The following is a 25534-nucleotide window of genomic DNA, read 5'->3' as shown; positions in this document are numbered from 1 at the left end:
TCTCACTTTAAAAAAATGGCATTTTGGAAGGAGAGGGTCTGACGCAATTCATCTGACGCAGAGTACGTCAAAGTATTGTGTTGTGTGGCTGTAACAAGAAGACAAACAAACAAGAAAGAGACAATAGGGGAATTCAGATGCTAAGATACCAGAGGAGCAGGCAAAGGTGAAGGCCAAATTGTTTTGTTGTCCTTGAAATCCTTCTCCAGGCTTCTGCCTCAACCCTCTCTGCTGGTGCAGAGCCAAAGAAAATTGCTTTTTCTCTTCCATTTTCTCAGGTTTTAGAGGTTTATTTAGTAAACTGGGTGGAGTGGAGAGGGATGGTCATTGACCTTACCCTCGGTCACAACAGCCCACAGTAGGCTCTGGTTGATGATAAGATGGGGGTCTTGTTCGCTGATTGGATATCAGTCTGGTGTCCTGGAGCATTTCTCTTATTCTGATCTCCCATACATTTCAGAGCAACAGCACCAGCCGAAAGAACCCCTCCGTGACTGAATTACATTTTACGCATTTCATTTGAAAGCAATGCCTTCCACATTCATTTAGGAAGTCTGAAAGGGAATCAAACTAAATAGAATTCTTGAGGTGCCGTCTGAAATCAAACTGAATTGATCTCAAAATGGATCGGGATGAATTGATTGCTTAGTTTGTGGCTCACTAAATCAAACTCTTGGTCATATTTTAACTATAAATATGCTGAAAACTTGCATGAGACCATCCCAGAGGCACTGGTGGTATTTATAGACGATTTGTTGAATAATGAGGCAAAAAGAAGGTCTCTCTCTACTTTTCTTAAGGTTACTGCAACTTGTTTCTTACTTGTTTAAATTTGTATATAGTATTTGTTCGTTTTTTTTGTTTGTTTGTACATTTCTGAATAATAACAAATAATATGTATTTATTTATTTATTGCTTGATAAATAGTAGTAATAGTATATAATATGCAGTATATTATAAATAATAATATAAACAAATATGTATTTATTATAAAATAATAAAATAAAATCTATCATATAGGATAATTAATGTTACTAATCATAAATATGTATGTGTTTATTTATTTATGTACATATGTTTGTTTGGTTTACAAGTAGACACTATTTTAGGGATTACTTTCTACTTCCGAATGTATTATTTAATTCAATTTGTTACAAGTTATTTGTAATTATTTGTGAAACGTATTAGTAATTTCTTGGTGATACTTGTTTATACATTGTTTATAAACATTTTGTTTTTGTTTTTTCAGTGTGCCAGTTAGTATTCAGGGGTGACACTGATCTTACTGACTGTTGGTAATGGTTATCATAATTCACCCTACGTTGTTAGTTCAATATCATATTTACAACAGATTACCAATCATTAACTAACAACATGCCTGAAAGTGATTGTGATCCCACATCGAATTTAACCCTGCGTCAGCCTAATGCTGCATCGAGGGGTGTCGAAGGTAATGCGATGATGGTTTTTGAGGTTCTGGTGGGCTGGATGAGTGGGATTTGGGTTAAGTGCTGGAGGTGTTGTTGGGGGTGCTCTTCGGTAATGGTTTGGTGTATGGATTATGACGGCCTGCCACAGATTGTGGGGATTATGGGACTGACGGTTGTCTTGTGTGGATGGCACAGGAGATTGAGAGCAGATGGCTGTGATTTGAGCATGATTATCTCGCTGCGTTGTCACTGATCTTCGTCATCCTGTTTCATTTCCCCGGGAAGGCTTGTTGATCTCGGACACTGAATCAAACCCCAATCCCCTGCAACCCATTCAGCTGATGGGAACCGTTGCACTTGGCCATCTCCTTTTGTCTTTACTCATTTATTCCTTCTCCACAAATTCCTTGTCTGTAATAGTTATGTCTTGTATTTGACTCTTCTTTAGGCTTACATTAAGTCCTTGTCGTGTTATCCTAAGGTCATGTTCTTTAATACATGCCAGTCTCTCTACACTCAAATAATGGGAACAATCTGGAATAAATATAGGTTTTCTGGTCTGGTCAAGAGTTAATAAATGGGTCTGTCACACACCTGAAACAAGGTCACACAATGCCTCACAACTGATCCTGGAGCAGCAGTTATTGGCTGCATTTTTCTCTGGGTTGAGAAACACCTAATTTATTTGTATTTAACTGTAATAACACATTTTCTCACCCTACAAGACATTGCTGGTGAATATATGTATTGCATATTTGTTCTTTCTTTCTTTTGTCCATTCTAATTAAAATTCAGTCATTGTAATCTGTGCACAGTTTCATCATTTGTTCCATATCTTGCCTTAAAATTGCATTTCGTGGCAATGCATATCAAAACATATGTGCTTTTTTCCTATCCCAGGTCTTTACAATTTCCTCTGTAAGCTCAAAACATTGAAATCATCCGGCCAGCATTCTACGCTTTGCAAATTTTGTCCGTTTTTTTATTTATTTATCTCTTTCTTTCTAATTTATCATTATGAAACGCTGGCTATGTTAGGGTACACAGTGTGCCTATTAACTCCTCCCACAGTTAAAACAAGGCTAATCTGCTCTCTGTCCTTGCTATATATGGCTTCTGTTAATCGCTTTTTAAAAGCTCTGTGAGGTTAACTGGAAAGCTACAGCATAGACACCTCGGAAATAAAGTGTTAAAACTGACAGAAATCCAAAGAATTTCTTTCAGCTTGTAAACTCGCAGCAGATGGCTAATGGACAAGTACAGGTCAGCCGGTGCCATCAACAGCATCTCCAAACTCATCAGTGAAGCTGTTTACTTAATGATCACCAGAAATGATCCCTAATGATCGCTAGGAAGTCGTGTCGGAGGCTGCATTTGAACATTAACACCAAATATAATGGGAAATGTTAATTGCATCTTATAAACACATCTCATAAGCTGATGCTCATGAAATTGTGCTTATTTAAACTGGTTAATTAACAGACAATATGAGTGAGCCGATATGTTATTCCTACTGACAGGAAACATTGATTTTGTGTAGTGTGTGACGAATATCACATGAACTCATTCTGACGTTTTGGACACATTGTTTACCGACACGCTATACAGTCCCTCAGTTTGAAATCCATGACAGCTGGAGAGTAAATAGATTTTTCCAGTGTCTGACACAGAATGACAGACCACAAACAAGCTCAACTTGGCTGGATACTCAGGCCCAGCTCTGCTCCGCTCCTCTGATCTAGAGACTCAAGCGCAGGACAGAGCTGCAGTGACACTTGTGTGATTGATGCGTGGACCATCGCCTTGACAGGAAGCTCCGTACAGGACAGCGTTCACTGTGGTGTGTGCTTGTATGAGTTTGTCTGTGTGCTCCTGATAAAATGAGATTATAACCTGTCTCTGACAGGCTTGAGGGACATGGGCTCTTGTGATAAATCTATGGAGCTGAATGATTCGACATATCAGTAATAACAGGTCAGAAAGAGGATGTTGCGTTGTGATCGGATGATAGAGTAACGGCGTTGCTAGTAATTGCTTTCTGTCTTGTCAAAACAATTGGCAGTGTGGATAGTTACGATGATATATTGTTATTATTATTATTATTATTATTATTATTATTATTATGTTATATATATATATATATATATATATATATATATAATTTAACATAATTCATTTATATTATTTAAAATAATTTGTAACTATTATACATTCATGCAATTAAGTGTTTGAAAACATTACATTCAGTTCACACGCAAGTTTATAAAGTGCTTTTTTTTCATGCGTTCTCTTTTTAAAGTATGTTCAAATGTACTTCTATGTCACAAGGGCTATGCTAGATTCATTTGATTATTAAAAATCTTTCTGCTACTGCCTCTTTGCCGTCTTTGTGTGTTCCTGGCATGACAAGGGTACCTATCATCTAGAACAAAACCCCATTTTACTGTTCCTTAATAAAGGCTGCAATATTTTTTCACTTCTCACACCTAACACCTAATACCAAATGAGACAAATCAGGTCAGTTTATCTGGTGAAAGTGAAAATGCATATATATATAAGGACAGTATTAAACAAAGATCAGCATTAGTCATCCTAAATATGGCTTGTTAAATAAATCATTGTGAGTGCACACACACACACAGATATATATATATATATATATATATATATATATATATATATATATATATATATATATATATATATATATATATATATATATATATATATTATTCACATTGTCCATTGTGATGCATTGCTTCATTATCGTTGTGCATGTTTTTAGTCCCATATAAGTGAATTGTTGTAAATAGACCGTTTAAAGCAGTCAAATCCTCATAATTTGTCTCATGTTGGTCAGTTTACAGCAGTAGAGCTCAGTGTTTATTCACAGGGCAACCTGTAATAAGCTCAAATGTCACAGAGGTGGCTTCTCCTCCGTGGCTTGTGTCCTCCGGTGACCCTGCTGTTGACTGCTGACTCCCTCTTCAGCACCAACAACACAAACAAACACATTTAGATGTCACTGACCTCGTTTCAACTTCCCAGCATCATCTCTGGTCACTCTGACACAGATACCCAGCCTCGAGGTATTTTCCCTGACCCTGGCTACGGCACTGGACTTGATACTCACTGCTAGTTACAAGCCATCGGAAGCAGGGTTTTTTTTTTTTCTTTAGAGAGAATAAGACAGAAAGTGGTGATATCTGTCCCCCTGAAGACTAAACCTGGGCTGAAGAGTTTACCAATCATTTCTTGCTTTGTAGGTGCGTCTGCAGAGTATGTGCCTGCCAGATGAGATATAAGATGTCCATAGAAATTCCATATTGATTTTCAAGCTCCCACTCAATCTCTCAGCCAGCAGATTTGTCCAACGGGTCGTTACTTATCATGTCAAGTACACCAGAATGCTGAACCAGTGTAAAAATAGCATTATTTTCATAGCAACCCAAAGGAAACTTGTATTTCTCACGTATGTGTCTCTTTCATAGCGCAGAAGATTGGAACTTGTTTAGTATTATTTCTGTTCGTTATCATAGAAGTTACTTTTGATTGAAGACTTTGGTATCTGAGATTCTGAAACATTTGAGATACATGACATTATTATGCTCTTTTCTTTAAGGTGAAAAATCTGAGAAGCACAACATGTCTCCATTTGGTCTCCATATAATCTCATTGCAGATTAAGAGAAACACAAATCTAATTTTAGACTAAAATTCAGGGGCAAACATGAGATTGTCGGCAGTATTTTCTCTCATGACAAGCAGGAAACTAGAAGTCTTAATTTGGTCTCAGGTTAATCTGATTGCTGATTAAGAGAAATCTTTCTTTTATATGGGAAGTTCTGTTTTGTTCAACAAAGAGACACAAAATAAATGTCTTTCTGATAACTAGAAAAACCTGAGTGCAGTTTGAGGCTTTTCTATAAAATATTGAAGGAGACAAACATGATCAATTGTTTCTAATGAGAGAAACAACTCTTGATGGAATCTCGCTCTGTCTGGGAGAAACAATTGAGACATTAAATGGATGGGATTTGAGATGTGTCACCTCCTATGGGAAGCTTTGTCATTCTATATATGTTATCCAATAAAGAGACAAGAACGAAATATGTCTCTACAGAGGAGAACAACTGATGAATGAGTTCTATATTTCTTTCTTTTTTATTTGTTTGTGTGTGCATGTACAGCTCTTTTATTTAATATTCATCCATTACTGCCTCTTGTCTCACATGAAGAATTCCGTATAAAGACAAAAGACACGTCTGTTCTGATCTAAATGTATCGCGTTAACGTCAAAAGCCGGAGGAAGTATTCACTATCAAAGTCGCACGAGTTCAACTTAAAACAGCTCAATTTGAATGCTTGCTGTGTGTGTCTGCCTCAAAGAATCTATCAAAGCACTACTGTTCTTCAGAAAGACTCAATGTTCTACAACAACAGTCCCTATGTAATCGGCGACATTACCTGAAGGGATCACAAAGCTCTGCGGCTTGGCTTCGCGAGTCCAAGATTTGAAAAAGAAGTATTTTGATCTGTGCTCGAGGCCATTAGCACCATCACAAGCCTTGTTTCCAGCCTAATAACATCACACTCAAGACTGCTCGACTACATCTGGATTTTTCATACTAGTTTCTGCAAAAAAAAAAAAAAAAAAATTATATATATATATATATATATATATATATATATATATATATATATATATATATATATATATATATATATATGTATATGTGTGTGTGTGTGTGGGTGTGTGTGTGTGTGCGTGTGTGTGTGTGTGCGTGCGTGTGTGTGTGTGTGTGTTTCACTCAATTTCTAAGTTCATCATACTCATACTACATACATACTAAATCATACTCCAATAAAATTAAGCTTTTCTTTTCTTTTCTTTTCTTTTCTTTTCTTTTCTTTTCTTTTCTTTTCTTTTCTTAACAATTCTATTGGCTTGCAAGTAAAATACAAACCTATAAAACAGCTTTAGAAAAGTGTGATAGCAAATACATTTATTTATTAATTTAATGCATTCATTCATTCATTCATTGAGATTAATATAATTAACAATAATAGGTAAAAAAAGGAAAAAATAAAGAATTAATGTAGCTTAACTTAATGTAGATTTTTTTATTTAATATTATTTTAATATTTCGTATTTCGCATTAATGTGCCAAAGCCAGTTACTTAATTTCACAAATGTTCTCTTTATAGTATAGTATTTTATTATAATTATTTTTTTTTATCTCTCTAGCATAGCAAAAATTGCTTTTTATGCATTAAACATATAAAATATGTAAAAAAACATTTACATTTATTCATTTAATTACATTACATTTATTCATTTAGCTGACGCTTTTATCCAAAGCAACTTACAATTGTTATATTTGTCAGAGGTCGCACGTCTCTGGAGCAACTAGGGGTTAAGTGTCTTGCTCAGGGACACATTGGTGTCTCACAGTGGATTCGAACCCGGGTCTCTCACACCAAAGGCATGTGTCTTATCCACTTTGCCAACACAACACCACTTATTTCTGAGAAGTTGCACACGGATGATATGTATATTTATTTATTTATTTATTTATTTATTTGTTAAGTCTTGTAATGTTCTTGGAAGTTTTGAAAGTTACAGACGATCGACTGACAGCTGAGGGTGATGGTCTGGTTTGGCCAAGACAGACAGGACAGCGACAGATCGCCGATGCCTCTGAAAGACCTCCTAGGACAGAAAGAACTGCATATATCTGCGCTGACTCTGTGGTGTTGGTTTCATCCTTTTATCTCCCTTTCCGCGGTTGTTGTTTTCCGTGTATCGCCACATGCGTTCTGCGGTGTTGCACTGATTTGATTTCCCAGCTCTCCTTTTCTGCTCTGCGTGACTTAATCAGAATGACAGTGTCTCAGAGCCCCGGGAAAATCTCTCCTTCTCTTTTCTTCGCTCCCTCACTCCTCAAGTTTACGCTGTCCGTGACAAACTCGCAGTGGCACCTTTCCTCGTGTTGTGTTTCTGCAGAGAGCCTTGTCATACACAATTCAACGTGTACAAAACCCTGCTTCTACTCCTTCCAATCCATTCCTTCACTCGCTCTCAATTTAACTTAGGATTCATGCAAAATGCATAAAAACTATTTCAGTTCAGAGGTGATTTTATTGGCACTATCTTCCATCATCAATACAGATCTTGGGGTTCTTTTGAGACTAAAAAGGATCTTAGCATTGGAGAAAAGCAAACTGGTTGTTTTTTTCAGCCTGGCACCTGATGTTACGCCGCCTCAGTTCTTCAAGTAATTTCAATTCAAAAAGATCGTCGTGAGACAGAAACTTTCGTAAACCCACATTCAGTCCTGACTTTATTTTAGTATCAAAGTACTCGCCTGAAGCTCAAACGCGTGTTTTTGCTGTTTACTGTGTACACTTCTCACTTTCTTTCTACCAAGTGATGCTTTCTGCACTTATCATGTCGAGGTCAAAGCACTCGTGATGCTTATGTCGAGCACACAACCCTGACGCAAGTCATGCCGAAGGCTCAACACAGCAGTCTACATCTAAAGTACAGTCAAATTACACATTATTGCTTTTTCAGTCTATAGCACAGGTAAGAGCACATCTGTTTGTCCCAGACAGAAGAAATTGAACTGAGACTTGCTGAGGTCTTTTGCATTCGCAGATGTTTCTCTTGAGGAAAAAACGTACCCATTAATTTTACATGAATCATTGCTATAGTTTCAGAAGTCTTCATCTCAAACTGTGCACATATTTGCCAAGACACAATCTGCAATCAGATGTCAGAACTCCAATACTTTTTTGTCAAGTTCTAGATAAACATATCTGTCTGCACTGTAAAAAACCATGCCTTAACATTTTTTTAAATATGACCAAATGTCATTTCAACTTAATATAGTTCTTATAACTTAAAAGAATGAAGCTGAAACTAGATAGATAGATAGATAGATAGATAGATAGATAGATAGATAGATAGATAGATAGATAGATAGATAGATAGATAGATAGATAGATAGATAGATAGATAGATAGATAGATAGATAGATAGATAGATCCATGATCTGTTGTTCCCAAACAATAAGAGTTCAATTACTCGCAGCTGCGCCAAAGTAAATGTAAGGTCATTAAATATTAAATCAGACCCCTGGAGACCCTTTAGCCATTCCATTTAGGTGGACAATAATTTGTACCTAATTGTCTGGCATTCACAACTAAAGTGCTTGACCCTTGGATGCTCTGGCAGCGAGCGACATGTCTGGCAGCCGTATCTCTGACCCGTTTCGCCCACAGCCCCTCTCTCGTTTAATTAGAGACAACAATACTCACACCTGTCAGCCAGACGGCACGTTGGCCACCTCTCTTCCCATCCTCCTCTATTCTATCCGTCTTTTTCTCACATCTCTGGAGAAGCAGGGGTGGCACATGTGGGGGTCCCTCTCCTCTTCTGACCTGTAAATACTGCAGGAGGTCTGGAGACTGATTCTGTCTGACAGCCCCTCTACGACGTAATGTCTTCTGCCCTCCCTTTCACTGCCATCTCCCCTGCTCTCTTCCACTTGTCTAAGCATTATAATGACATATGCTCGCAGGCTTTCTCCAGCTGCATTCATACTAGTGGAGCGTGCCTTCCTCTGAGCGAGGAGTGTTTGCGGAGGAAAGGAGAGGATGAGTTATGTGGACTGATTTTTGCTACGTTTTCATTATAAGCAGTGTCGGGAACGAAAACGCATTTTCCTTGCACAAAGTGGGTAATTTGCTTTAGTGATAGCTGAGTCGCTAACACCGGATCTATTTTATCCCTCACTTCCCCATTCTGCTCCTCATGCTATATCTCTCTTTCTCTTTCCCCCACTCTTCGTCTATTTCATCATGTTCATTCCTTTGCTGCCTGATCATTTCAGCTTTATCTTCCCAGAGTCTGTCTCACTACGGTCTGTTGTACTAATTTATGAGGGCTTTTTTTTTTTTTTTTTTTATGGAACACTGTGCTTCTGTTGTGAAATGTAGTGTGCTGCCTATCTAGACAGCATTTTAAGATGCCATAGGTATGTATCAGATGTGAAAATAGATATGAAAAAACAGGAAGGATAGTCTTCCGTCTTTCCACCCAAGTCTGAGATGTAATCAAATGTAATGTATCATGAATCCCAGAATACATTGTTTTCAGTAAAAATAATAATAATAATATTGATAAAAATATGGCGATGAAAAACAGTTCACTTGTGTTTCTGTATATGGGAGAATCTCCAATGCGTAGTATGGTGGCTCTAGTAAAGGTGAAGTCCCAGTAAAAGTCCCTGGTAAAGTCCACCTTCTAAATAAAAGAGCCAATGGTCAGTTGGTAAGGTCATGGCATTATCACCTCCACTGTTAGATAGAAACCCAAAACTCGCTTATAGGACTGCGTATAGACCTACTTTATATATATGCTTTTTTTAAACACTGTTTGAGCATAATAAACTGCATTTGTGAGACACTGCATATTACACTTTGCTGCTGGTGGCTGTGCTATTTACTTTTTATTTTTTACAAATAGTAGTTGGTCTTGCATGTGTAAAATATCCACCTATTTCCTTCAATGAGATTTTGATAAGACCCATTTTTATAAATATATGTATTTAATAATGTATTGACCAAAATAATCAAAATGTAATAATAATAATAATAATAATAATAATAATAATAATAATAATAATAATAATAATAATAATAAATAAATACATAAATACATAAATAAATGAATGAATGAATGAATGAATGAAATGTATTTGTATGCTTATTATAAAGTTACAAATCAACCTGCAACTATTTTACGTTTTGGTGGCTAATTCGAATGAAATGGAAAATTATTATATATATATATATATATATATATATAATTTCCATTTCATTCATTTTTTTATTATGGTTAGGTTTGGGAGTAGACCTTCATAATCATATGTGCCTGTAGAAATAACATCATATAAAATCATACAAAATCACCAACATAACATAACATAACATCATATGGATCACTAAATGCTGATTAAAGTATGAAGTCAAAGAAAGTGTAGTCAAAATGATTATTATAAATTATGAAGGTTAGCATGCTAACAGAGCTATCAACTGAAAGTCAAATATCCAGTGCAAAATGCTTTTTATGCCACATCTAGATTACATTAAATCTCTTTTAAAGTTCTATTTTAGCTAAGATGTTGCCTACAGTATATAGACAGGAGACAAAGCTGTGCACTAGGCTTCAGAATAGAGCCAGCTACCCAAACATGCACACTTTCTTCTGTCCCCGTCCATGTCCTACATAATTTTGGAGCAGGGGAGCACTAGAGCAAGCATGGTGATGAAAAGGGTCCCGGCGGTCCTGCTCAGGGCTAGTTTATGACGCTGTGGCCAATTCCGCTGTCGTGCTGAGAGGCTCCCACCTCCAGGGACCTCAGGTTGAAATCTGGTTCAGGTCTCCACTGGGCCTGACTCTTCTGTTGCGGCATCATTAATTCAGCGCAGAGAATTCCAGCAGCAATAGATACCGGTCAGTCTCTCTCTCCCTGTTTCCCTCTGTACTTCACTTGTTTTCTTCTCTTTGTTGCCTCATCCCTCTGCAAACATCTGTCTTTCCATAGCTGAATCTAAAACTCTTCTTCTTCCTTGTTTATTTTGATCTCTTCATGCTCTCATTTAAGCATTTGAGTCTTGGGATTAAAATCTACATCAAGAGTATAACACGCACTGTATATGCTGATGCTTTCATTTGTGAGGTCGAAGGACATTCAAAGAAATACTCTAAATATCCTAACCTTGTGGTATATGATTTTTCAAATGATTGGTTTGAACATGAAATATTTCTACTTAGTTCAATGCAGTCTCAGCCAATAAAAAACATATAATTATAATCATTATACTACAGTTAAATGGAGAAGGGTTTCAAACCAATTATGTTTTGGGCTATCAAAACAAATTTTAGCGTGTCACAAAAGACAGATAACACACCTATTTTCTCACTTTTTATTGACTTGTACAGCAGAGGGGTCGAAAGGAAATGATGCAAGCTTAACTCAAACTAACGTCACCCACATTGCAATAACCGTTAGATCACGACTCTATCAGCAAGACATCAAATTACAAGAAAGATGATGCCTTTACATCCTTCAAACTTTTAGCACTTTGCTTTCTCGTGTAGAGAATTGGGGCTCGGTTTGCTCATATTTCCTATTCATCATCCTCTCTCATTAGCGCCGGGGAACATCAGGGTGCCGCCCCTGTCCTGCACGTGGTCGTTGCGCTTGCCCTCTTAATTGCGCCCGAACCCTTTGATAGAGTCCATTTTTCCATTTTCACCTCAGTGGAGCCAGAATGATGAGCACGACCGAGGTGATGGAAAGGACTATGAAGTAGATCCCATTTTCACTGAGGACACCATAAAGGGCTTGGGAATGAAAAGACCCCATAATTCTGTCTGTCTCTCTCTCATTCGTTTCCCTTATCTTATCCCCTCTCATTCCAAGCCCAGGACACTAGAAGTGTTCTCTGCCTTTGTTGGCCTTGTCTGCTGGCTGACAAGATGAAAGTCACTTGTTTGGCAACCTTCAAATACCAGAGGCAGAAAGTTGCATTTGTCTCGGACACTTTAATGCACTCTCTTGCACTTGGAGAATGTGTTTCTTTATCTGTGTATGTAGTGTACTCATACCTGAGAGGCAGAATGTTCTGACTCGCTTAGCACAACATAATGGAGAAGCATACATTGTGTTATTCAATGCATCTAGATGTGTTTTTGTATGCCATTTATGTGGTGGTAACTGATAATGAAGTGAATATATTAAAGCAAATTACTTTCTTTTATTATAATTGTATTTTTCTGATTCAGGTAGCATTTAAAAATACATGATGCAATGGTTTAACTATGCATGGGTCAGAGTGGAAAGAGATGTGTTGCATCACAACGCCGTTAACATTTGTTTCTTCCATTGTGAAACCCGAGACGTTATTGAGCCATTCCAGACCATCATATATACTCCAGCCAGACAGTCTATTAAAACACCAGAGCTAGACAAGCTTAGTGTTATGAAAGTACTTTTTGCTGATATAGAAAGCTTTAATAATTCTCAGTGTCGACACTAAGAGAACCTGAAATGTCATTTGGAGAACTTGGTTACCTTTGTTGGTTACCTTTCACTAGATAAAGTATTTGTAACTCTGTGATTTAAGTAAATTACCTGGTGCATTTTTTAAATATCTTCCATGTTCATGTCGAAAGGCCCCAGTGGCACGTAATGTATGTTAATACCATCAGACATACCAAAAAAACTAGCCATATAAAAATAAACAAACTTGATAATACAGTTATCATATGATAAACTGGCATGCACACTGATGAATGTCAGCACACAGACAGATATGGCTTACCTTGACAGTTTTCAGTTACATTTCATTTGTGACAACAATCATATCCGCGTTGTGCATTTTCAGCTTTCTGAGGAGATCACTTTGTTTACTTTTGGAGCTATTGTTGATGTTCCTAATCAGACAACAATTAGATAACACAGTCTTTGAGTCTTACTGGAAAACAGGAACGCTTGGCTTTCCTAAACATCTCAAAACATTGCTTTCTCCATGTTTGAAGAAGTCGTTTTGCTGAGTTCTTCCAGTACAGGTGTCTTCAGATGCCCTTTTGCGCATCACAATGGGTCCCAGGGTTCAGTTGAAGGTTGGGAGTTTATTTTATCACAAAGGAACAAAAGATGTCCTTGCAAACACACCGTCAAGGGAATGGAAGACAACGTAAATTTTGACGGGAAGGGTCTGCTCTACACTAGCAGTCGTGCCTTACATTAAATGCTAGAGGTATGACGTGGCTCTTCTTTCACTCTCGTTCGAGGAAATGTGATTTAAACTGAAGGCTTGATCATTGATGGGTAGCTTCCTTTGACCCGGCATCCTTTCTCTCTCAACATCCTAATAAAAACACCCTAACCCAGGAGTCTGCCGGGCTCGGGTGCGTAATGTGTGGACCACACACACTTACACAGGCTATCATCTCGCTCTCTGCCTCAGCCCCATATCTTTTATATGGCTGCAGTCCACTTTGCTGCTATTACACTGCTCTTCATGGTAACATTATCACTTAAGATAAGGCTTCAATAAACTGCACTCTCTTTTAGGGGGCACTCTGCTCTTAATCCAATCTCTGAATGTTAGCACCTTTATCACCGGCCTTCCTGGAGACCCTCGTCTCACCTCCAACCCCCATTTCCAATAAGAGCTAGGCCATTCGGTGCCCCAATGTTAACACCTTTCTGTTCAGTTGAACTCCAAAAGAGCCATCGAGGAGTTGATTAAATCTATTCTAAGTGCTGATTCATATATATGGAGAGGTGGTTGCTTTGATGTGCAGGGTAGGGGAAGGCCGTGGAGAGCTGGGTTGTGGCCAAGAGGTGGCGCAGCACCCCAGCACCTCCTGGCTGACTCTCTGATTCACACTAATGTCCTCAGGAGACCGAGCAGAGACCACTGTCAACTGGCCTGGGAGGCCAGCCAGATTGAAACCCCTGCCAGCACGTTTGAAAGGATAGCAAATCATTTAGCCACCCTGATGGCCCATTAGCATTTTTTCATGCGATGCACTGGCATGGAATAACTCCACACTATTAAACTCCCTTTGAAGTCGAAGCTCGCAGGATAGCACTGTAAAATACTTATAAATAAATAGGAGAGCCATCTGAAAGGATCTCAACGGGAACCAAATCATAATGCACACAAAAAAGGCTTTGGCTAATTACAGCGTGCATAACATTGCTTGCCCTCTCTCACAGAGAAGCATTCTGACTCTGAAAGCTCAACGCCGAATCTGAGGTGAATGTTTTTTAGGATAACAATGCTGAGAACACAGAGGCTGAAACTGGAGAATAAAAGAATGAAGGACACGTAGGTGTGTGGTGAGAGCAAAACTGTTGTTTGCTGAATTCAATGCAGGAAAAAAAACTATTTTGCTCTGTGGGTCCCATCAATGACACTTCCTTAAATAGAAGATGTATTGACTCATGGGGTGTTTGATGTGAACACATGCTTTCGTCCTAAATCCTGGCTGAATGCCTTTGGTGATATCAACATGATTTGATGGTAGATTCATTTTTTTTTTTTTTTTTTTTTTTTTTTTTGTATTGAGTAGCCAAGATGCTTTCATGACCTCTAATTTAGAAGCTCAGTTCTAAGTATCAGCTTTCAATTTTTTTTTTTTTTTTTTTTTTTTTTTTTACAAACCCTTTTTACAGACTGTGATAATTAATTTCCACAGTTCTTAACAATGTAAATCTAGCAAATATTTTTATATTTACTTTATTAAAAAGAGAAACAAAACAAATATATATATATATATATATATATATATATATATATATATATATATATATATATATATATATATATATATATATATATATATATATGGGAATGAAACAATTATATTTGTTGTACTTTGGTTCCATTCACAAGGAAAAGGCAGTTACTCAATTAGATGGACTGATTCCAATAACACCAAAAAATAAAAAATAAAAAATAAAAATAAGGCTAGCTTGGAAATCAGCTAACCACTTAAGTTAATTTTGCAAATAATTTGGTTGACTTTAATTGGTTAACTTCCAATTACTAATCAATCATTTGATGTTGAACTGAGGAGTTTTGCTCCACAGCTCCTCCTGTAGGATGTAACCTTAATACAAGGCATACAATACAGCAAAGCTACTAGAAATGTCAGAGAACATCTATTTCTGTTTTAGGTATTCACGTCATGCTCCAAACAGAAGGATTCATCTGACACAAGCATCAAACATTCCTACATTTCCATTGACCAACATTCTAATTAGCCTGCCAGAAATATGAAATATCGCCTGTATAGACAGATGCATAGAGAGGGAATAGTCATAACGAAGGAGCGAGAGAACAAGAAAAGGAGCCATATTCACGGTCTCTGCTGCTGTCTGTGTTGTAATGCCTCCTTTAGCACGCTAATTAGCAGCATTAGCATGGCTGAGAGCTGAAAACTTGTTCGAGTTCTGTTTGGAGAAACTACATGTGAGATAGAAGCTATTAGTATTCCTGCAAACAGACCCCAAAATTGTTGAAAGCTTTCAGCAGCTTGTTTTAACTTTTAAAGTCTGCACTGAAGCCTGCACATTTTCACTTTTAATGCTGTTTTGTGAATAGAACATTTGTCTGGAACAGATCAGAAAGACTTTGAGTGGCTAAACCACAGTACAATGGCCATCAATAAGTTATACTATGCCACGTCAGTCACATGAATGCTAGTGGTTTCTAAATATCTGAGCATCTCCCAGGTACTATAGTAGTTTTTTTGTCTTTTTTTGTCTCTATGATAGTTCTATTCAATAATCATAATATCAGGTATACACCTTACGTTAAATTCCTTTATTGTCTTTCTCTGTTTCCCAGAGTACAAGTTTAAAGGCTGATTAGCATTTATATTGCCATGCTAAGGCTCACTACTGTAATTGGTGTTGCACAGCAACCATCCACCGCCATCACACACATGTATATACTCTCTCTCTCTCTCTCTCTCTCTCTCTCTCTCACACACACACACACACACACACACACACACACACAAAGCTGGCATGTCACTCTACTGTCCATGTAACACACTGAAGTGAAACCGCCAGCCTGGCAGGGCTGAAGAGTGAGGGAGACAAAGACTGAGTCCGTCAGGTTCATTCAGGTGTAATATTGTGCCGTCCTAGAAACATCCAGCAAAAGTGATCGCAAGTCATTGTCAGATTGAACCCAGTTCCTGCAGTGCCTCACATACCTCCATACCTCACCTGTGAGCTTCTACACTGACACCAAACTCCTGTCAGCCATTTACAGTGCTTTATTTATTTACCACCAAGCAGAGGATAAGCCACTGAAGAAAGGATTTATAGCCTCCAAAAGTATCATAAAAACCGGACGGTTTTCTTCCTTTTCAACCAAAGAGGTTTATACATTTATTTCAGTGTTAGAAGTCGCAATTGAGAATATATCCATCTAAAACAGGCACAACGTCTCTCCTGCAGTTGAATCCATGTATTAGGTCGCAATTTAGATGGCATTAATCTCTGCCATAATCTGTGGCAAAATCCTCGTCGTGTTCCTGGGAGGCTGACCCGCCGTTCCCTTTTAAGTCTCTCTCTGCCCAACAGGTTCATCAAGAGAGACGTTTCCCTCCCTCTTGGCCCCCTCTGGCTCTCTGCCTATCCTCATGGAATAAACACTGAGCACTCAACAGAAGCTCTGCAGGTGACCTCATGATCGCCGCAGCATCTGGTTAAATTACTTAACATCACGCTCAGCAGACATGTAATCCCACATAATGCCCATTTCTCAAAAAGTGCACCAATTTGGATAAATCCAGCAATTCAGCTCTATGGCTGTGAGATTTCCGGAGGGATGGCTTGTAGGGCACAGGATGGGCACAGGTCAGGGGAGTGGCAGAGGATGAGAGAGATGAAGGGTGGGGGATTGGTTTCTGTTGCTGTGGTTAAGAACTGATTTCATTGGTGCAGCTTAATAAAGTCCAGTAAACACATTTTGTTTATGCACAGAGATTCTCAGCAAAGCTGCTCTCACTGGATTTCAGGAATCAATGCCAAATTAATGGCCATCTTCTCTTGACCTGAATCTGAGGAGGTACAAACAACTCGACCGACAAAAGAAAAATCCCTCTCAGTATCCAATGAATTCTGTTTTAAAGAGGCAAGATGAAACAAAAACATAGGAACACACATTCAATTTTGTTTATATTGCTGCATGAAATTTTTTTGTGGCTTTTATACTTTTTTTTTTCAAGATTAGATTTAAAAGATTTTGATTGATAGATTGATTGGTTGATTGGAGGTTTTTTGATTTATAGATTTTGTAAATTGTGACATTCCCATGGTTTTGCATGTTTGCTATGATCACTTATATTCGCATTTTTAGGATTTGTTGTACTTTTTACTTTTTATAAATATATATATTTGAAATTCCATTGGATGATCACATTTCTGGTCAACATTAAATTAATATTGAAAAATTGATATAAACCAAACAAACAAGCAAACACAATTAAATTGCAATTCACTAATTTACCGTAAAAAAAAAAAAAAAAAAAAAAAAAAAAAAACTAAAATCTAAACCCCTGTTGTGTCCAGGGAATTTGCATATGAAGTGGGGACTAAGAATATATGAAATATGAAAACATATTTAATCTCTGTTTTCCGTCAGAAATTCTATTACTTCTCAAACCGAACATCCTTCTCTCTGAGAAATGCAGTTGTCAGGGTGTGGGAGTAGGCTAATATGGGAAGAAATTAGATAGCCGTACGTGGTCCTCATTAAGGGGGTCAGACTTCACACAAGGTACAGACAAAAAAAAAAAAAAAAAAAAAAATCACGGCTCAGCGACTCACATATGTATCTGTACACAGAGTCGGTGTCAGCTCTTTTTCTTTGGTTGTCGATAAAGAATGACAGCAAGAAGGACCGTGGAATACTGATATGAGTTTACTCTCCGTGATCACTATGCATTTATGTTGTTTGGAAATGAGAAACCATCAGTGGCATACAAAAACGGCTTAATCCAAAGATAAAAAATGGCCGGGCCAGAGTAGAAATCGGAATGTCATGCAGAAATATGAATTTAATTAACCCTGAAATATGACTGAGATGTAAAAATCCATTACATTTGATCGGCTTTGGGCCCCGTTCATGTTGAAAAAGGATTTGCGATGTTTCAAAGAATGATTTGCTAAGTCTGACCAGGGAAAAACTGTTCCACATTCTACAATGAAACACACTAGGATGTTTGATTCCCTTTATACTTGTATAAGGCGGCTGAGATTTGGCCTGAAAAACAGCCAAAAGTGACATTTTAATTACCAGCCTGCTGAGGCGCAGCTTAGTGAATGAGAGAGAGAGAGAGAGACAGCGGACACACTAAGACCTGCTTTCGAGGGTTAAGACACAGCTTACGCCCTTGGCTGCGTGGGGACTTAACACCAGATGCTCCTGAAGAGCATTTGCCTCATCTATCAGAACAAGACGGTAGCGGTTAGGAGAGGATGACGGGGGGAGGGTGAGAGTGATGGAGGACAAGAGGAATATGGATAGATGGAGACAGATCCAAAATGAGTCTTCAGATCTATGCCACACTGCCCCCAGTGGACTTGAGCGCACGAGAGGAAAGCTGAGTAAAGTGTAATGAGACTCTCTATAATGTCGAGACCTGCAACAGAGTATTGGAAGCATATATTAAAATAGCTTTTTTATGATGTTTTGCCGAAATGCAATGAAAAACACTGATTTCCCTTCTGACACGGGCAGTGGCAGGAAACAAATATGGACAAAAGTAGCATCTTCATCCGAAGGACTGACGGAACAAAAGCCAACAGATTCAAGGCAAATCTGTATTTTTGTCCTGTTTTCCAGGGTTTACATGTATACAGTCACCCTTCAAACTATTTAAATGGATGGTGAAGCTAAATTTAATGAAATAATGTTTCTCCGAAAATATTAAGTTGTTTCTTGTTTTAAGCCTCAATGTAATAACATTTGATGAGGTTTATGATTAAAGATCAGAAAAAGACAATGACGAGAAAGCAAGAACAAAAGAAAGAGAGTGAAAGAAATCTGATTTTCTTTCAAAAAGCAACAACGGACAGATGCATAAAACAAGTAGTTTTGTCTTGGCTTTTTGGAATACCCAAACATCCTTCGAACAATTAAATAGCTTGGAGAAGCATAATTTCATGAGATAATAAAACTTGTTGTCAGAAAATATATCTAGAATTAAGTTTAATTGCTTTTCTTAACCCACTGGCAAAGAGTTTTTTCTTGTTTTAAGCATGAATGTAATAACATTTAATGAGGTTTATGATTTAAACAAGAAAAATGTGGGTTGAGATAAATAAACCCAATTCTGCCTAAACAAGTCATACCGTCTCACGCAATTTCGATTTTCAAGTAATTAAAAGTTGTTCTAGGGATTTTTTTTGCATATTTTTAATGAGAAATAAGACAAAAATACTGGTGAAAATAAAAGGATATCTTCTGATGAAAAGTCCTTTAAAAAAAAAAACTTTCTTCTGGCACTTGCAGTGACAGGAAACAGATACAGCAAGAAGCAACATTTTTATCCGAGGGATGTATGAGAAAAGAAAAATGGAAAAAAAAAAGTGGACAGATTGAAAAAGATAGAGAAAATGCTGCCCTTCAGAAAAATGAACAAACTATGACTAAGAGAGTGAGAAAAGGGGAGAAAATGTCCAAAAAAAGAAAGAAAGAGAAGGAAAGGGAGAGACAAGCTCTTGGACAGAAGGTTTGCCTGCGGTGTGACAGCTTTCAGTGCCGCACAAGGGTGAGATTCTGTTCGTGAGTGTGCCATCAGTTAGGGCTTGTCACCAGGTGTGTGTGTGTGTGTGTGTGTGTGTGTGTGTGTGTGAGAAAGAGAGAGAGAGTGCGAGTGCCCTACATAAACCCTCAACTCTTGACAAAAACTCAATACGGTCTTTCTAAGCTCCCAGTGCTGCTATTGGACTTTTTGTCAACCTTTCTCTCTCTCACACACAAGCTTCTCCTCATCCTTCTTTTTACTCCTTCTATATAAAAGACTTGTTTTTCTCCAGGACTTTTTCTTATATATTTATTTCTGCTGACACTGGTTGGCTCCATAAACAGCAAAAATGTATACAACACAATTTAGCTTTGGGGATCCTGCCATCCCCAGGGGCAGAGCGGGGCGACAGCAACCCCTGTTGTTATCTCATGTTTACCTGCCTGTTCTGCTTTTATTTTTTAATACCACAACACCTAGCTCAACTCAACAGCACAGCAAAGCAAAACAAGGAGACTTCACCGAGTGCGTAATGCTTTCTGTGAGCTTTTAAGAGTTAGACGGGAAGGAGATGAGACAGACTGTCTGACTGCATTCCTGTTGGCAACACTTGTGTATCGCTAGCATGTTGTATGAACGTCTCCATAATTATGATATTTTTTAATGACAATTTAAAAGGCTTATGAGCTCTTAATTGATAATTCTTTCAGTTCATTATAATATAACATAGTAAATCAATTTGATGCATGGACAGTTTCTTATGTTAACTTTTTTTTTAGAATAGCATATGTGAAAATCTTTCGTGAAAATGTACGTGAAAGATATAATCAAATATATAATTTAATCAATTTTTTTTTTTTTTATGTGTTTATAAATAAATAAACCGTCCCCAGTGGACAAAAAAAAAAAAAAAAAAAACCTGGACACATGGCTAATACTGCTATAAAACTAGATCATAAAGCTGACAGCCTCCAGAGGCATGATCTACTAAACAAGAAACAGAGCGCCCCATGCTTTACTCCCACTGTCACCGTCAAAGTAGTTTCACACTCTCTCACCGAGAGCGTGCGACTGGGTTTATGTGTGTGAAGTTATATATCAGCACTGTGGGTTATGTGAACATGCCATCAGATCGTGAGTGAGGGGTACAGTATTTGCAATAGTTTAATGAGATTCGGAGTGAGAAAACAAGTTGAGTGATAAACAGGTCATTAAGTTTGCTCTGCTCTGCTTTGATTTGCGTTCACTGCGTGTTAACCGTGAATGGGGGAAAAGATACTTTGAGGGAAGGAAGAGACAGCTTAGGAAGAGAACGAGCTGTACTTCGTGAGCTGAAACTCTGTAGCGTAAGATGATTTATGTCGGAGGACTTTGTTTTTGATAAACCAAAAACAAAGCAGCCAGTGCCGGTGGTTTCCAAAACAAGGAGCTTCAGATGAAGTCCAGAGGCTTTCGGATTTATTTGAACTTTCCTTTCTGGGTCACCGGTCGCTGCAGAGGAGGACAATCAACTCAATCTATTTAGCTCTGTCGAGTCGCTGCCAGCCCTTTCAGCTGTTCACGGAGGGAGCGTACGAGCGAGCCGGCGACCCCTCTGAGAGTCTCCGCGGCAGCCTCCGATTCAATCCAATTGTTTTTCAAAGACAACCACCTTGCGGCAAGCAGCGGAAACATCCATCAGCCAAATTCTAAGCCCAACTGTTTACAGACTCAGAGGCTGTCTAAGAATAACCGTGTGTTGTGTTTGCTCGCCGGTGTGCAAGATGAATATCCACTGACGTGCTTCGGTCAAGATCCCTCGCCAAGCTTCCTTTTCAAGTTCAAGATCTTGTGGTTTGGTGAAACTCGTGGGACAGACAAACAAGATGCCATGCAACTACTTTAAACTGTTTAACACAAACTCAAGGCTTCGCAGCCAAAACCTTTGAGTCTGCCTTGCAGCCTCGGAGTTCAACTCCCAGAGCTTCCCTGCTCACACACACTGACACAGGACACAACACAGCGGAGAAAAGGAGACCAGGCAGCTTACCGTGACCTGTCAGCCACAAGATCAGAAAGACCCCTGTGATCATCTCGGCACTTTGCAAGGGTGGTGATCTCTCGGGGACCAAGGAGAAGTTGTTCACGCACACACCGACCTACGACTCTTCTGGTTGGCTGCTATTGTCAGTCCCACGATGTGCCCTCTTAATAAAGAGAGGCTCTTTGTCAATCTCTTTCTTCTAGTGTCCTCCTCTCAGTGTGCTGCGATAGCAATCTGCTGTGTTGTCCTACAGTAACTGAAGTGACTGGCGCTCTCATAAACTCAGAGTACTCGTGCTCTCACTCTCTCACTCTTGCTCTCACACACTGCTCTTCCATTCTCCAGCTCACAGAGTCAGTCTGCCTCTCTCTCTTTCTCACTCCTCCCCACTCCTCCCTCCTCTTCTCTCGCTCTTTCTCTCAGTGGAGGATCAGGGGAAGGCGGGGGCTGGCTGCTCTCAAGGCCCGCCCACCTGATCAAGCGTAACAGTGCTGTTGTAACAAGAGGCTGGGAATTAGACCTTATCTTTGGGAATTGGTAAAGAAAGAAAGAAAGAAAGAAAGAAAGAAAGAAAGAAAGAAAGAAAGAAAGAAAGAAAGAAATGCATAGCCATGTAATTCATACTACATAAAAAAATTTCAAACCTCATCATAAAATGGGACACTCTCTGATCTGATCTGATTGGGTGGGTTGAGTGGGTTTAGGTTATGGGATTTACTTTCTCTCTTTCTCCCTGAATAGATAGAAACTTTGATTTGATTATGTGTCTTCACACATAGTATGTCTGAACCCACTTCTACATTGCATGAAAAATATACTAGATCAAATAAGTCTGTCAGGACGGATACAAGATTGATGAAAGTCATTTTAATATCCTGAAGTTTGAATTGTTCTAGTCTATGTAGTCTTAGTAGACTTAGTTAATATGTGATTGTTAGGGTGTTATGTGTGGTTGCTAGATGTCATAGATGGTTGGGTGTTTATATGTAGTTGGTATGGTTCAGTATATTACAATGATCTGTTACTGAGATATGGCTTATTCAAGCTGTGATATGGCTGCTAGGGTACTCTGGATAATTGCTAGAGTGGGCATAGTGGTTATCAGGGTGAAACTAAGAACTGGCTGACTGTCCAAATCAAAAGGTCTGACCCTTATATATCTACAATGATCTGGTATTGAGATATGGCTTTGATTTTTTTTTTTTTTTTTTTTTTTTGCTATACAGATGATAATGTGTTTTAAGTGTTTGTTACTGTATTGCTAGACAGTCATCTGGGTAATTCTTCATACTGGTTGTCTGCTTGAATAAAAATAGATGTTGTTTTTGTGGCAAGATATTTCTTATTTATGTTACTCTAGGTTTCTAGGATCCTCTAAATTGTTGCTAGGGTGTGCCTACATAGGTAGTTTCCACAGTGAAATCTGCCAACAGCTTAAGCCTATGCACATGTCTAATAAAAAGGTAAGCTGAGATTGGTAGCTTTGCATGTTAGGACAATCTCTTCCTCCCTAAGTGGGCGGTTCTTGGCCAGAAAAGGATGCAAGTTGGATCCGAAAGTCAAAAGTCTGTCTCAGCCAGACTAAAACAACCCAGAGCTGGAACCTGATTAGCTCCTCTTTTCCAAATGAGTAAAACAGAGTTCAGACTCATCATTTATTGCCCCCTAATGTAGAAGTTGTTAATCTCACTAATGCATAGCTTGCTAACAAGTCTGTTTCACACACTAAATATTGCATGATGCATTTCCCTCCTACTTCCTGATGCATTTATTCAGTTAAACAACACAGGAAAAGAACAAGATGGTCATAGAATAGCCAACATAGTTTATGTGTTAATTATTTAGAGGTAATAATCTTAGTTTGTGGTAGCCACACTGAAAAGATAAATGTGTGTTCTTGTGACATATCAGGACCCAACTCTGTATAATGACATGGGTATGACACAGGTATTACAAGGTGAGGGTGACTTATGAGGACATAAGCCATGTCCCCATTTTTCAAAACTCTTATAAATCATACAGAATGACTTTTTTTTTTTTTTTTTTTTTTTTTTTTGAGAAAGTAAAAATGCATAAAGTTTCCTGTGAGGGTTAGGGTTAGGTGTAGGGTTGGTGAAGGGCGATAGAATATACAGTTTCTACAGTATAAAAACCAATGCTCCTATGGGATGTCCCCACTTTTCACAAAAACAAACGTGTGTGTGTGTGTGTGTGTGTGTGTGTGTGTGTTTGTGTGTGTGTGTGCGTGTGTGTGTGTTTTGTTTAGCCAATTATAAAAGGAGCTCTGATTCTTTAAACAAACTTGTTTTACAACAGAAAACAATATATTTTTGTTTCGCCCATTAAAATGTCATGGACAACCTGGCAGTTGCAGTAAATAGATGTGCTGTTTAAGTCAAATTGAAAGTTTATTTGTAAGGTTTACTGCCATTTCGAAGCTTTGATCTTGTTAGCTTTAGCAATCAATGTTTTTTATCTGAGCAGGTTTTAAACCAGAAAATGCCCATGGATTGCTCCATCTGACTGAAGCACAAAAGCCAAGGATCAATATTTCATGAGAATACTTTTAATCGCCTGATTTCTCATTGATAATTCCTCTCTTTTGAAGTCTTTCTGTGGTATTTTAAATTAACTAAACTTAAACGATGAGAGTGGTTCCCTGCGTCTAACTTGTTTAGAAAAAGCTCAGGGCTTGTGTGTACACATGGATGTCTTCTCATTCATATATAACCGCATGTTTTACAAGCTAAAGATTTATTTATTCATCATGCTCAGCTGTGCAGGCCAAAGGTCAGTAATGATGCATCCTTTCCTGACCTTTGGTCATCATTAGTTCAATCTAACAGCATGCACTATATACAGAGAGAAGCAAGCCTTTTTCAATCATAACATGAACATCTCTGACCAACTGATAGTAACATCTGCCTAAGGTGATCCGATTCCAAGTGGACACTACAAAATAGAGATGTTATCCAATCACTCAAACCACACTCTGGAGAAGAAAAAAATACATGGGAATGTGTTGCATTTGAAGCGTAAACGCTAATGCATGCTGATGTGTCCCGGGCAACATCCCAGGACTGCCTACCCAACTGTCAATCATCAATTTAGTTGACAAGTGATTAAACTAGCTGCTTAGCTATATTCGGATTTAAAAGAAGAAGGATCATCCCATCAAACAAACATGCTCATGTGAATCCATGTTCCTTGGAAATTCATAACATGTAATTCAGTGGGTGCTGTCACTTTAAGAGTTAAAAAAAAACAGGTATGGTAAACACAAAATTAGTACCTGTGGCTGCTGGCGATATGTATTGTGGTCTTATGAAGTGAAACAATTATCGGTGCAATAACTTAAATGTTATTGACCACATTAGCACCTGTAAACCATTCACTCATTTTCATTTAAATAATGGAGTCTTTATTCCGTGGCTTAGTTGTTACAACATTTGTGATCCATTTGAGATGCAGAGCAATCAAATCTGTATATTTTTAAACAGATGGTTTTGCAAAGAACACTGAAAGTGTCATTTTGAAGAGTTTCTTTTCACATTCAAATTCGAACAGCCACATACAGTAAATGTGCCTAAAGGAAATATACAAGCTCTAAAAGGCGAGTTCCTTAAACCAAATGCTCTGCGCATAGCTGCAAGAGATTGATCTCAATGCTAGCTGAAGTGTTTTCACATGAGGAAGGAAAGGCAATCAATCTCATTTATGCTGAACT

General features: G+C 38.2%; 1 protein-coding gene across 7 annotated transcripts in view; it reads right to left on the bottom strand.

Annotated features, from left to right (window-relative positions):
* Positions 1-22400, bottom strand: part of LOC113094517 (kin of IRRE-like protein 3) — a 187802-nt gene extending 165402 nt beyond the window's left edge. For 2 of the 7 annotated variants that reach the window (XM_026260097.1, XM_026260103.1), the window contains exon 1: positions 21814-22400. In XM_026260097.1, coding sequence (XP_026115882.1) covers positions 21814-21856 — 43 coding nt within the window. In that variant the 5' untranslated portion in view covers positions 21857-22400. The remainder of the gene's footprint in view (positions 1-21813) is intronic. The other 5 variants (XM_026260100.1, XM_026260104.1, XM_026260101.1 and 2 more) reach the window with 4 other exon arrangements.
* Between the last annotated feature and the right edge of the window lie 3134 nt (positions 22401-25534).

This window comes from Carassius auratus, unplaced genomic scaffold, assembly GCF_003368295.1.
Source record: "Carassius auratus strain Wakin unplaced genomic scaffold, ASM336829v1 scaf_tig00215399, whole genome shotgun sequence".
Lineage (NCBI taxonomy): Eukaryota > Metazoa > Chordata > Actinopteri > Cypriniformes > Cyprinidae > Carassius > Carassius auratus.
The sequence above is the reverse complement of the archived record's forward strand: the minus strand, read 5'-3'. Positions and strand labels throughout refer to the sequence as shown.